General features: G+C 52.4%; 1 protein-coding gene across 1 annotated transcript in view; it reads left to right on the top strand.

Moving 5' to 3' along the window:
- The window catches only part of CDH3 (cadherin 3), a 44869-nt gene extending 31173 nt beyond the window's left edge, over positions 1–13696 (top strand). The window contains 8 exon segments of the mRNA NM_001444769.1: positions 601–786; positions 3317–3558; positions 4176–4321; positions 5097–5321; positions 7572–7778; positions 10105–10235; positions 10575–10721; positions 12817–13696. Coding sequence (NP_001431698.1) covers positions 601–786; positions 3317–3558; positions 4176–4321; positions 5097–5321; positions 7572–7778; positions 10105–10235; positions 10575–10721; positions 12817–13026 — 1494 coding nt within the window. The 3' untranslated portion in view covers positions 13027–13696.
- The last annotated feature ends 571 nt before the right edge of the window (positions 13697–14267 follow it).

The raw sequence follows: 14267 nt of genomic DNA, 5'->3' as shown, positions 1-14267 counted from the left end.
TGGCTGCTGAACGTCCTTTAGGTCTGATTAAAAATTCGTTCTGACTAGCTGGTAGCCCCATCTTTGCCATTGGTGCAAGAACTTCCAAAAAAGTTCCTGGTCACTGCCCCAGAGCAAGCAGACACCTGGCCCTTCTTGCCACCTTCCTCATGCCTTTCTGATCTCAGCTAGATAAGGGTGCCTATGCATGGTGGGGGCTGGGGCACCCAGATCTGTGAGATTTCTGGAGCATCAGGCCCTTGCGGAGGGGAAGCAGGCCCAAGATTGCTGCGGTCTGTCCCAGCAGCCCTGAGGCTGATTCAGGGGTGGGTGGGTGGGTGTGTGTGTGTGTGTGTGTGTGTGTGTGTGTGTGTGTGTGTGTGTGTGTGTGTGTCCTGAAATCCTGGTCAGTGGACAGGGTGTGTGTGTGTATGTGTGTGTGTGTGTGTGAGTGAGTGAGTGTCCTGAAACTCTGGTAAGTGGGTTGGGTGGCGCCAGAAAGCATGAACGGCCGGGGGCTCCCCTAGAGCTGGACGGAGGATTCAGAGCTGGCGAAGAGGGAACAGCTGCCTAGGGGGGTCAGTCTCTCCACTTTCTCTGCTGTGTTTCTCCCACTGACAGTATGAGGCCCATGTGCCTGAGAATGCGGTGGGCCACGAGGTGCAAAGGCTGACAGTGACCGATCTGGATGCCCCCAACTCACCAGCCTGGCGCGCCGCCTACCGCATCGTGGAAGGTGACAACGGGGACCATTTCACCATCACCACCCACCCCGAGAGCAACCAGGGTATCCTGACAACCAAGAAGGTGAGGTGGTTTGGGCTTTACACCAGGGCCTCACCTGGGACAGTCAGATCTGCAGCCTCCAGGAGCAGGAGTTTCACTTGCCCTGGGACATATATCTTGGATCCCTGACCTGAGAGCACACTAGACCAGTGGCTTACAATACTTTCCCATCCCTTTGGTGTTGGGGAATGCTTTTGTTCAAACTACATCTTACCCAGGGACCCAGTTCATAAAACTGAGTTGCGGATCCAACTGCGGCAGATCAGTGGAGCCTCTCCGCCCAGTTCCCAGTGTTCAGTGGCTGTTCCCACTCAGTCTTAGAGGGTCTCTGTTTTACTGGAATCCTTTCTAAGTTTGCATGAATCTGTAATTCATATCTAGGTGTTTGCATAGTAAAATGTTTTAGAGAGGTCCCTGCTAGCTCAGTGGGTTAAGCATCTGGCGTTGTTACTGCAGCAGCTTGCGTTGCTACTCTGGTACCAGTTCTGTCCCTGGCCCAGGAACTTTTGCATGCCATGCATGTGGCCCTCCTAAAAAAATGTTTTAAATTACTTGGTAGTTAGACATACCCTCACCTCTCAAAAAGTCTGAATAAAATTGATACTTGAAGAAGTTGGGCCTAATTGCTGCAAGGTGGGGTAGGTTGCAGATGGAGCTCAGATCTAGCATTGCTTTGGCAAAGGCCAGCAGCTGCATGCAGCTCCAGTTCAACTCCCAGTCCAGGAACTTCCATACTTCCACATGCCGCGGGTACAGCGTTAAAAAAAAACATGGAGTTCCCGTCGTGGTGCAGTGGTTAATAAATCTGACTAAGAACCATGAGGTTGTGGGTTCGATCCCTGGCCTTGCTCAGTGGGTTAAGGATCCAGCGTTGCCATGAGCTGTGGTGTAGGTTGCAGACACGGCTCAGATCCCTAGTTGCTGTGACTCTGGCGTAGGCCAGTGGCTACAGCTCCGATTCGACCCCTAGCCTGGGAACCTCCATATGCTGTGGGAGCAGCCCTAGAAAGGGCAAAAAGACAGAAAATAAATAAATAAATATAAATAAAAATAAAAGTAAATTAAAGAAAAAACATGATGGGCCTAATCATTCTTTGATTTCTTTTACCTCCTGGTTTATTATAAAGAATAGCCCACTTTGAGAAGCAGGGCTTTGTATAATACTTTGAAGACTGTTCCCTCCTTGACACGAAAACTTTGTAATGCCCCTTTCACATTGTGAAATGGATTTCATTTATAACATAACGTCTACAACTTACATAATTTCTAGAAAAATGGAATGCCCTCGCTGTAAAATAAAGGAGAATTTTACAGGAGAGTTTACTGATAGTAAAATATTTCCACATGTAAACCTTTGGACACAGCTACACTAGAAAACATGATGAAATGGTCAGTTTCTTGCATCTGTTTGAAGAATCATCCAAATGTAGCGGGTACTGTATGTCACTCTGGCCACTCATACCACAAGCGTATGTCTCTCCAGAACAGCGAATACAAAACTTTGGGGAGTTCCTGTCATGGCACAGTGGAAATGAATCCGACTAGGAACCATGAGGTTGTGGGTTCAATCCCTGGCCTCGCTCAGTGATTTAAGGATCCGGCATTGCCCTGAGCTGTGGTGTAGGTCCCAGACACAGCTTGGCTCCCGTGTTGCTGCGGCTCTGGAATAGGCTGGCAGCTACAGCTCCAATTAGACCCCGAGCCTGGGAACCTCCATATGCCGCAGGTGCGGCCCTAGAAAAGACAAAAAACAAAACTTTGGGAAAAGCCTGAACAAATCAAATTACAAGCTCCTCTCAGAAATTGCATTCCAGATTCTGGTTGTGGCACAGCAGAAATATATCCAACTAGTATCCATATGGATACGGATTCAATCCCTGGCCTCAATCAGTGGGTCAGGGATCCGGCAATGCTGTGAGCTGTGGTGTAGGCTGACAGCTGTAGCTCCGATTCCACCCCTAGCCTGGGAACATCCATTTGCCATGGGTGCAGCCCTAAAAAGCAAAAATAAAAATAATTTTCAAAAAAAGCTAAGAAAAAAAAAAAAAGAAGGTGCATTCCTAGAAAATTCAGTATAAATTAAAACCACACCGAAAACTTGGTTTATGTATAAAACACGTTCTAGGCTGTAAATACAAATAGAACATCACACTCATGAACACATGAATGTCCAAAGGGATGTTGGCAAGTCACAGGGGATATGGGACAGTTCTTTGTGTCTCTGCCCCAGCCCGCAAATGCAGGTAGGTGGCACCCCCAGTCCTTATGACCTCTGGAAATGCCTCTACCAAGTTTCTACAGCACCCCTAGGGGGCATCACCCTCATGGGAACAGTTCTCGGGCTTACTAGCCTACTTGCCTTCGGGGTGGTCCGAGAGGCCCCACTGGAAGTCCACTCAGGAAATGCCAGAGGCTCTGTGGGGTAGGGAAGGGGTGCTGCTGGTGGGACCCTCCAGCCCCTTGCCTAGGGCCCCTTCCTTCTGACGTCACAGCACTGCATGGGGTCTCCTTACACAGTGACAGCTAGGTCCTCCTTCCTGTTCTCTCCCAGGGCTTGGATTTCGAGGCCAAAACCCAGCACATCCTGTATGTTGAAGTCACCAATGAAGCTCCCTTTGTGGTGAAGCTCCCAACCTCCACAGCCACCGTCGTGGTCCACGTGGAGGATGTGAATGAGGCACCCGTGTTCGTCCCACCCTCCAAAGTCATCGAGGTCCAGGAGGGTACCTCCGTGGGAGAGCCCATCTGCACCTACACCGCGCAGGATCCAGACAAGGGGAGTCAGAAGATCAGGTACGTGGGAGCTGTGCTTAGATTCAGTCACATGCACGGGTAGTGTTGGATGGGTCATTTATTATAGCCTCCCTTGTGTGAATTGCCATGAAAACTGTTCAGAGTTCCTGACTAGCATCCATGAGGACGCAGGTTCGATCCCTGGCCTTGCTTAGTGGGTTAAGGATCCAATGTTGCCGTGAGCTGAGGTGTAGGTCGCAGACGCAGCTTGGATCCCACGTTGCTGTGGCTGTGGCTGTGGCTGGCAGCTACAGCTCTGATTTGACCTCCAGCCTGGGAACCTCCATATGCCACGGGTACAGTCCTAAAAAGCAAAAAAAAAAAAAGAACTATTAAGTATTCTGACCCCTGCACAGGGCCTTCCTTCCCTTCCCACCCTCCGCAGGGCAGAAGCCCAGGGGGCATGTGTTGTCACTTCCTCTCGCACATCCCTGCCCAGCCCTCTGCCTCTGCTCAGACTCCCATTGGACGATGAGATGCATTTTCCACATGATTCTGCTTGGGAGCCCCGAGTCCTGTGACACCGTTTGCCAGTTGGCCTGAGGAGGCTTTGAATGACAACACCAGACCTCTAAGAATTCTGCTGGATGTGACTCTTCTCAACTTTTCCTCTCCAGCTACCACATCCTGAGTGACCCGGCACGGTGGCTAGCGATGGACTCTGACACTGGGCAGGTCACTGCCCTGGGGGTCTTGGACCGCGAGGACGAGCAGTTTGTGACAAACAACATCTATGAAGTCATGGTCTTGGCCACAGACGATGGTGAGCGCTTCCTTCCGGCCCCTCCACATGGGCTCTCGGAGCCCAGCCCGCAGCACGTCCCCTCCACAGGCAGAGTGTGGGAGGGCATGTCACAGTCCTTTCTGGAAGGCCAAAGGGGTCTGTCAGAGGAGTCTTTCAAAGACCAGTCCTAGGGTCGGCTGGCCATGGTTCCAGTTTCCCTAAGACCCGGGAGTTAGGAGCTACCCTGAGGACTCCTTTCAGCCTAAGTTTGTGCTTCTCGGAGCCCTGAATCAGCCTTTTGATTTCCCCTTGTGATCGATTGAAAGGGGTGCCTGAAAAGCGCCCTGATGGATTTAGTGGCGTCACAGCATGACAGACCTGGGGGGTATGATATGATGATTACCGTCTCTGCTTGATGCACACGGAGCCAAGGCCTGCGGGCAGACAACAGGCTCCTGCAGGACTGTGAGCAAATCTTCCCTGAAGTGGATCAGCAGACAGTGGCCAGTGGGTTTCTCTTTGCGATAGTTTGGTAGCGGCTGTCTGGGGGCACTGGCTGCACCTACACAATGATCAATTAGTAATGTTTGCTGTGGACACAGAGAGAGAAGGAAGGCCTAATTGTCATGCATTTGCCGTCACTGGTATATCTGTCGTGAAGCTAGGGCGGGGAGGCTCTTGAACGGTTACAGCTGGACAGTAAGCAGGACCCTCCTGAGGCTGATCGGGTAGGTCTTAGGGGAGCTTAACATTGCTTCATCAACCCAGCCAAGGGCAGATGCCAAAAAGGGATCTTGTGTTTGACTACAAACAGGGAGCCCTCCCACCACTGGCACGGGGACCCTCCTGCTAACGCTGATGGACGTCAATGACCACGGCCCGGTCCCTGAGCCTCGTGAGATCACCATCTGCAACCAAAGCCCGGTGCCCCAAGTGCTGAACGTCACGGACAAAGACCTGTCCCCCCACACCTCCCCTTTCCAGGCCCGGCTCACACACGACTCGGACGTCTACTGGACAGCAGAGGTCAACGAGCAAGGTAACCAAGTGGTGGTGGCAGGTGCATGGGGCCCTGTACTCGGACTGGCACACCTGCCTGCTCCGGCATCTCCTAGGTCGCCGTGTGAACCTTCCCCTCAGGAATGTCAATCACAGCCGCTTATTCACTTAGCATAAGCCTGTGGGAACCCATAAAAACCGTTCTGGCTTAATTGCCTTCCTGCACGGTTAGAAAAACTGAGACCCAGAGAGAGGGGACATGCCTTTCTCAGCATCCCCTAATGAGAGGGTCAGGACTCCAGCCCCGTGAGGACAGCTGCTCACTTTGTGCCACGTGCACTTCAGACGCTTCTCACCGGGTACTTACTCCTCACAGCAGCCCTGCGAGGAGAGCACGCGTCACAGTCACATACATGCACCCATCTCACAGCTTGGGGAACCAGGGCTTACTGAAGCCGAAATATCAGGCCTGAGGCTTATGGCTGGAAAATGATGGCACCAGGATTGGAAGGCAGGCAGTCAGATTTACCAAGAAGCTCGGTTGCCTGCCATTTATTGAAAGCAGGTCATATCCAAGATGCTTTTTCTACTTTTCTGTATTTATTATTGCTCCCACCCTCTGTGGGCAGTATTTCTTTTCATATTTACAGATGAGAACGAGGCTTAGAGAGGTTAAATAGTATGCCCAAGGGCATGGAGTGGCAGTAGTGGAGCAGAAGTTGAGGCCAGGGTCGCTGACCCCTGCACCCCTGCTCCCATCCACCTCCCTGTCCTTTCTCTTTGCCATTCCCTGGGAGCTCCTCAGCCCTCGGTAGATATTCAGGTGTCACAGGACTGGAGAGGGTCTTACTGGCGTCAAGTGGGTGAGGACCCAGGCGTGTGAGAGATGCATCTGGGCACAAGGGCCAGTAAGGCCCTAGAGAGACCCTGTTCACTCTGGCTTAAAATGCCCCCTGCAGGAGTTCCCATCATGGCACAGTGGAAACGATTCTGACTAGGAGCCATGAGGTTGCCAGTTCGATCCCTGGCCTCGCTCAGTGGGTTAAGGATCTGATGTTGCCATGAGCTGTAGTGCAGGTCACAGACACGGGCTTGGATCTGATGTTGCTGTGGCTGTGGTGTAGGCCAGAAGCTGTAGCTCAAATTGGACCCCTAGCCTGGGAACCTCCATATGCCACAGGTTCAGCCCTAAAAAAAAAAAAAAAAAAAAAAAAAGCCACCCTCCTTGGGGCTAGGGCCCCCAGGAAGGACACAGGGAACCAGGACATTCAGGTTCTGCTCCAGACCAACCAAATGCTAGGTGTCTGTGACTGTGAGCCCCACCCAGTAAAAGGACTGGGGAGACCTACTCCAAACACCCACATTGCCTCATTTTTATGATTCCGGTGATTCGGGGGTGTATATCCAGCACCTTTCCTTGGGGAAGCCCAGCTTAGTCTCCTGTCACCCTCTTGTGGCCTAGAAGCCCTTTTTTTCCTCCCTGACCATATGGCTCACAGAGCATGGACTCTGGAGCCAGAATGCCTTGGTTCAAGACCCAGCCCCTCCGTTTACCAGCTTTGTGATTGTGGGCAAGTTACTGAACCTCGCTGTTCCGCAGTCTCCCCACCTGTAGAATGGTGCCAGTAGTCACTCCTGCTCCACGCGCTCCCTGTGAAGACTGAGTACACGAAAGGCATCTTGTCGGGTGTTGTCAGTGCTTGGATGGCTATCTTCACCTCCAGTATTGCCCAGACAGTGTCAGGTCTGGCCCTGCCGAGTGTGAGCATTGTGCCCAGAGCCCAATGGTACCAACACCGGATAATGGCATTAACACCTGGTTCTTGGTTTTAACTTAGTTGTTCTTTCCAGCCATGCCCTGTGGTCAGAGGAATTAATCCAGACTCTGCCCCATGTGACCTCAGGCTGGTTACCTGACCTCCCTAAGCTTCAATCTCTGCATTTGTAAAATGAGGATGCAAGAACCTGCCTATTAAAGTCGGGGCGAAGGAGTTCCCATGGTGACACAACAGTAAAGAACCGACTAGTATCTATGAGGACTCGGGATCCTTAACCCACTGAGCAAGGCCAGGTCTCAAACCCACAACCTCATGGTTCCTAGTCAGCTGTGTTTCCACTGTGCCACAACACCAACTCCCTGAATGTCAGTTTTTTAACCCCTGGTGTGAGTGTGTTTGGGGAGGTGCTCCCTGTTGCCCGGATGCAGAGGCTGTTCCCCACACCTCGTCATGGCGTGCTGGGCTCCCACCCTTTGGGTCTCCCACGGTGAATAATTACCTGTTTCCTTCAGGAGATACAGTGGCCTTGTCCCTGAAGAAGTTCCTAAAGCAAGGCACATACGACGTGCACCTCTCACTGTCCGACCACGGCAACAAGGAGCAGCTGACGGTGATCAAGTCCACCGTGTGCGACTGCCACGGCCACGTGGCGAACTGCCTCGGTTCCTGGAAGGGGGGTTTCCTCATGCCCATCCTGGGCGCTGTCCTGGCTCTGCTGCGTGAGTGCCGGCACCCTGCCCCCCTCAGGATGCGGGGTTCGAAAACCTGTTTCTACCACGACCTTAGGCGACTGAGGGCCCAACACCACTGCCCCTCTGTTGCTGACACTCCTAATCCCAGGAGTGTCCTTTAGCCCATAGATGTTTCTGGAGCTTCGGGAAGGTGCCAGGCTTTGGGGACACTGTGGGGCACAGACTCGGCCCTGCCATCATGACCTCTAGAGGCCAGAGCCGTGGTTCTCAGACCAACAGCATTACCTTCGCCAGGAATTTGTTAGAAAGGGCGAGTCTCTGGCCCACTCCTGACCTCCTGATTCAGAAACTTATGAGTAAGACCCATAATCTGTGGTTTAACAAGCCCTTCAGGGGATTCAGATGCATGTTTGAGCTTGAGAGCCAGTGATCTAGTGAGCAGAGGTGTTTGGTTAAAAAGTAATTTCTTAGCTTTAAAGGTAGAACCTGCCACACTGGCCTTGTTCACTCTCTGAATTGTCCTTACACAGAAAGCGTGCATTCAGTCAGATGAGAATACAACAAGGGCAAGCTTTAATTAATCAACATACTGTGTGCCAAGAACTGTTAGGAGCTGAGGGTGCAACTCTTAACAAAACAGACCAGTCCCTGCTTTCATGGAGCTTACTTTGCAAGGTGGAGAGCAGACAACAAATAATCTGGCAGCGAAATAGGTGTTGCTGTGGATTAAAAGAAAGTGGGGGGAGGAGGTCTGCCGTAGGAAGTAGGAAGGGCAGGAGCAGCCTTACTGAAACGGGGGTATTTGAATAAGGACCCGAGAGAGATGAAGAAGCAAATCGTGCAGATATTTAGGGAATGGCGAGTGCAGAGGCCCTGGGGCAGCTCTGTGCTTTGAGTGTGGAAGCAGCAATGGCTAGGGTGGCAAAAGCAAGCGGAAGAGGAGTAAGAGATAAGGTCAGCATGGTGATGGGGGTGGTAAAGCATCGTGTTGGGCCTTGTAGGTTCTTGGAAGGACTCTGGGTGAAAGGGGAAGTCATCAGAAGGCTTGGAACGGAGGAGTGATGTGTTCTGACTTGAACTTTGTTGGATTTCTACTTGAACAGACTGTCGAGGGGCAGGGGTGGAGGCATATTGCCCAGTGGAGCTACTGCCATCATCCAGGGGCGAGATGGTCATTGTGGCTCAGACCTAGGGTGACCATGGAAGTGGTGAGAGGTGGTCATATTTCAAGGTAGAATCAATTCAGTCATATGTGGTGTGAGGAGAGGAGCCATCGATGATTGCAAGGCCTGGACGAGTAGAAACATGGGGTTTCCATTAACCAGTTTGGGAAGAACCTTGGGAAGAGATTCGCCAAGCCGTCCAAATGGAGTTATCAGTGTAGGCAGCGAGACTCCTGAGCTCTGCCTGCGGGTGAGCAGTCTGCCTTCCTCCAGACCCAGTGGGGAGGAAAAGGGGAGGGAGAGGTCACAGTCTAATCCTGCAGAGTGTGCATCCTGAGGACCCACGGGCTCCCAGAGAAGGCCACGTCCGTTTTGTCTGGCCAGAGAGACAGTAGGCCAAAAAAGTGATAAAGCTACACAGTGGCCGTATCCTCTTAAACAGCTGTAGAGAGTGCCCCTCTTCACATGGGATTAACTGCGGGTGGTCATGGCCATTCGGGAGAGCAGCCAGGCACTAGCTGGCCAGTCCCCACCATGTCCAGATAGACTGCTAGCCTTTCAAGCCCTACCCCTAAAAGCCAGTCCCTCTCTTTAAATTCCAGAGTAGCATTTGCACCTAAGTTCAAATGTCTGCACTGTATCAAAGTTGCACTGTCTCGCTTTTACCTTAAACGTCTGTGGCTATTAGGGGACACCTAGTGACTGAGAAAGAGCCATGTTGCAAAGTATCTGCTGGGAGATTCCCATCCCCACAAAGGAGCACTTCCTTAGGGACCAGTTCCAGCAACATGGGGAGATGGACAGTAAATGATGCAGAATGACAGGCGGGGGAATGAGCTCAGGCTGCTGGAGGAGGTGGTTTGAAGCAGAAGCCTGAACGGTGAGAGCCATGCCCGTGCGTGGAGAGTGTTCCAGGCGAGGAAAGAGCCCAGGCGAGGGTTCTGAAGTGGGAAACTGCTGGGTATGTCCGAGGAACCCCGAGAAGGCAGTGTGATTTGACCTGGTAAGGGGCAGGGGGCAAGCATGGAGCCTGGATGAGGAGCTGGGGGCTTCTTAGGTGCAGGAGAGTGAAGTGTGTTAAGCGCAGGCTCCTGAGTGAAGGGGTCTAAAATTAGATGGGGCTCTGGGGGCCTGGGGGGCCCGGCCATGTGGTTGTGGGGGTGAATATTCATACTGCCCCACTCTTGCAGTCCTCCTGCTGGTGCTCCTGTTTCTGGTGAGAAGGAAGCGGAAGATCAAGGAGCCCCTTCTGCTCCCGGAAGACGACACCCGAGACAACGTCTTCTACTACGGCGAAGAGGGGGGTGGCGAGGAGGACCAGGTGGGGCACCGGGAGGTCTGGGGATCAGTGGATACCTCCAGGGCCACTGGCGGGCGTGGCTGGGTCAGGCATGTTAGTGAAGTGACCAGACCCTGGCCTGAAGCATCAGTCTTCGGAAAAGGTGTCTGGTCCGTCGTTCTGCTTTCTTTGGCCCCAGCCAAGATGACCTGGAGCCTGTGCTGCGTGTGGGAAGAGGGGGTGTGGCGACTGGGACTTTCAGCTCTCTGACTTGACCTACCCGTGAACCGGAACATGAGGTGGTGTGGAAGTGGGGTGAAGTATAAGTGGGGGAGGGGGAGGGTCCCGCTCCATCCCAGGCCCTCCTTCGCTCTCATGCAGGACTACGACATCACCCAACTCCACCGGGGGCTGGAGGTGCGGCCTGAGGTGGTTCTTCGCAACGACGTGGCGCCAACCTTCATCCCCACACCCTTGTACCGTCCGCGGCCGGCCAACCCAGATGAAATCGGCAACTTCATCATCGAGGTGAGGCACGGAGGGCCGGCCTAGGGCAGCCCGTTATTCAAGCACCAGGCTTGGACTCAGCCGTGGGTTCAAATCCTGGCTCTACCACCAACCAGCTATGTGACCTCTGGCATGTTTGAGTTAACTTCTTTTTTTTTTGGTCTTTTTGCCATTTCTTGGGCCGCTCCCGCAGCATATGGAGGTTCCCAGGCTAGGGGTCGAATGGCAGCTGTAGCCACCAGTCTACACCAGAGCCACAGCAACGCAGGATCCGAGCCGCGTCTGCAACCTACACCACAGTTCACGGCAACACCGGATCCTTAACCCACTGAGCAAGGCCAGGGATCGAACCTGCAACCTCACGGTTCCTAGTCAGATTTGTTAACCGCTGCGCCACGAACTCCTTGAGTTAACTTCTGGACCTCTTTTTCCTCCTCCATAATACCCCAAGTTACACCAAGTGGTTAGGAATAGGTTCAGAATTTATGTATTCAACAAATATAGTGGTTGGTGGGAGAAAACTCTGGCTTTGACATTTTAAAGACTCCAGGTGGTTCCAGTGTGGACCAGATGGAGAACCTCTGTTAGAGAAGCTTTAAGGCTGGGATGAGGGAGCACCTGAGCAGTGCTAGCGCAGGGACTCTCCCGGGGAACTTCGAAGCCCATCACTCTCACTCCCCCCCAAGCCCGCCCCGCCCCAAGATTGATTTAATTGATCTGGATGTGGCGGGGGCTTCAGAATTTTTTAAAGATTTCCAGGTTATTTAAGTTTGGGAACCACTGGCCCGGCATCGAACATGTATTGAGTAATGATAGCTATTGTTGCTAAGAGTAAATATTTCCAGTATTTTCAGTTCTGATCACATCTTTGATTTACCTAATGAATTTTGGAAAATATCAACATCCGGGACCCAAGCATCCATTTTTTCAGTCTCTAATATTTTAGTTCCCCAAAGAAGTCACATGGACAGCCCGTGTTGTGAGAACCACAACCTCGGTACATGGGCGATTTGTGATGTGAGCCTGGCACCTCAACAGCAGTCCGTAGTGGAAGGTTTTTCACAAGAGGGAGGAAAGGATGGGGGGCGGGGAGCACGGACGGACGGATTGAGGGACTCAGGAGTCGAGGCAGCAGGGTGGGCTCGGGGCTCCGTGGGCGGTCAGGAGCCCTCACTTCAGGGCTTGAGCCCTTCTTCCCTTTCTCGATTTTTGGAAATCGCCTGGCGGTGAGACGCTGTTCATTAGCTTGCGCGTATTTGGGAGTCCTGGGCAAAACCAGAACCATCCGGGGAAAATTGCTTAGGGCAACTTTGCCGTGGAGCCAAACACCAGAAGGTTTTCCCTCCAGTGAGATGAAGAGTTTCCAGAATGTCTGTGTTTGTGCATAGTCTCCTTTAACGCCCACCTGCATAAGCTCTGCAGAGAAGGAATCCTATTGTTTTCCTCAGTTTACACATGAGGAAGTCGTTTCACCTCTATGCTGACTACTATTCTAATAGATGCTTTATATTTACATATATTCATTTACTCCTCTTTAGAATATATGCCTAGGAGTTCCCATCGTGGCGCAGTGGAAACGAATCCGAGTAGGAACCATGAGGTTGTGGGTTCGACCCCTGGCCTCGCTCAGTGGGTTAAGGATCCGGTGTTGCGATGAACTGTCGTGTAGGTCATAGACATGGCTTGGATCCCACGTTGCTGTGGCTCTGGCGTAGGCCAGCAGCTACAGCTCCGATTAGACCCCAGCCTGGGAACCTCTGTATGCCACAGGGTACAGCCCTAAAAGGACAAAAAAAAAAAAAAAAAGAATATATACCTATATCTATATCAAGCCTCCCCATCTCGGACAAGGGGGAGAAAGGCATGGAGAGCTTAAGAGGCTTGCCCATATTTATACGCTAATGTGTGAGTCACCCTCTGGTTTCAGAGTCTCCACCCTGAGCCGCTGGCCTGCCTGCCGCTGAGCACTGAGCAGTGGCTGTAGGCTGGGCCCTGTGCTCAGGATTGATGTGTGTTATTTTTAACCTTTGAAATCTTAAGGGAGGGAAGAGATGGCTTTGCAGAGGAGGAAGCTCAGGCTCAGTCGGCTCCTACCACCTGCTCTCTGTCCCCGCAGAACCTGAAGGCCGCCAACACGGACCCCACGGCCCCACCCTACGACTCCCTGCTGGTGTTCGACTATGAGGGCAGTGGCTCCGAAGCCGCCTCCCTGAGCTCGCTCACCTCCTCGGCCTCTGACCAGGACCAAGACTACGACTATCTGAACGAGTGGGGCGGCCGCTTCAAGAAGCTGGCGGACATGTACGGCGGCGGCCAGGACGACTAGGCCTCCACGCCGTCAGGGCCAGGGCCCAAGCGCCAGGCCAGGCCTCAGGCAGCTGCATCCCCCCGGGTCTCCGTCCCGCCTCGGCCGAGGACTTTGGAGCTTGTTGAGAAGTGGCCTTAGCAACTTGGAGGGAAGAAGCCTCGAGTCGGCCGTCAGAGGGGCAGGTTTCTAAGCCTTTGAGAATGGAGGGACCTGGGCAGTTTGATTTCAGCGGCGAAAACCTCTTCGCCTCGGCCAGGGTCGCCAAGTTTCCGGAGTCTCTCCTGCCATAAAACGCTCTGCCCTGTGTCCTGGACCCGAACTGATTCTGACTCCCCCACGAGCACCTTCTCCGAATGGACCCTTCTCCTTAGAAAGAGGCCTCTCACAGCAATCTGGATTTTTTTTTTTTTTTTTTTTTTTCAAAAAGTTAGAGGCGGGCCCTCAACCGTCCCCTGGGGTCCTGCAGAAGCCCAGGCCTGAGCTGCCCACCTCCCAGGGCCTCACTCTTCTCTCTCTGATCTTCGGGCCCTGAGGCCTCCTGTTTGAATGGATTCCTGCGTTTTTTATACTGAATGTGTCTAGGTTGTCCTTTATTTTTTATTTTCCCTATCGAGTGCCGTAGATGAAGGGTGATGACAATCCTGTAAATGTACTAGAACTTTTTTATTAAAGGAACTTTTCCCAGAGGTGCCAGGGGAGTGAACTTTCACTTTTACTGATGTATAATTAGCATTTTTATTGACACAGAGCGCTTTTATCGAGGTGTAATTCACATACCATAACATTCACCCATTTAATGTGTACGCTTCCATGGCTTCTACAATTTTCAGAGTTGTACAGGGGGCAAGAGTGCTTCTAGCCCAGTAGGCTCCACCCCAGCTTCTTCCTGATGGTGGAGGAAGCCCAGGATTTTTTGACAGGCCCGGGTCGGAACAGACCCTCTGCCTTCCTCTCTGCAGATTGAGAGCCGCTGTCTCTGTATGAGAACCACTAACTTCCTCGCCGCGGGCTGAGCCCCACCAGAGCTGCAGCCTTGTCTCCTCTGGACCCGGGCCGCACACGTAGGTGGTAAGGTTCTCAAAGGTTTCCTCCTGTGCCTCGGGCTCTGTGTCAAAAGACAGGGTTTGGGGAGGAGCCGGCTCTACTACTTACTTCATAGTAAGTCCCTTAACTTTTACCTGCCTCAGATTTTTCAGGTTTAAAATAGAGACTCTTTATGGTGAGTAAGTGAATTAAAATTAACATCTGGTACATGGGAA

This window comes from Sus scrofa, chromosome 6 (assembly GCF_054392235.1).
Source record: "Sus scrofa isolate SSC_HxYL_T2T_F1_AM1 chromosome 6, Sscrofa_HxYL_maternal_Yorkshire_Landrace_v2.0, whole genome shotgun sequence".
NCBI lineage: Eukaryota > Metazoa > Chordata > Mammalia > Artiodactyla > Suidae > Sus > Sus scrofa.
Note: the sequence above shows the minus strand (reverse complement) of the source record. Positions and strands in the feature narration are given on the sequence as shown.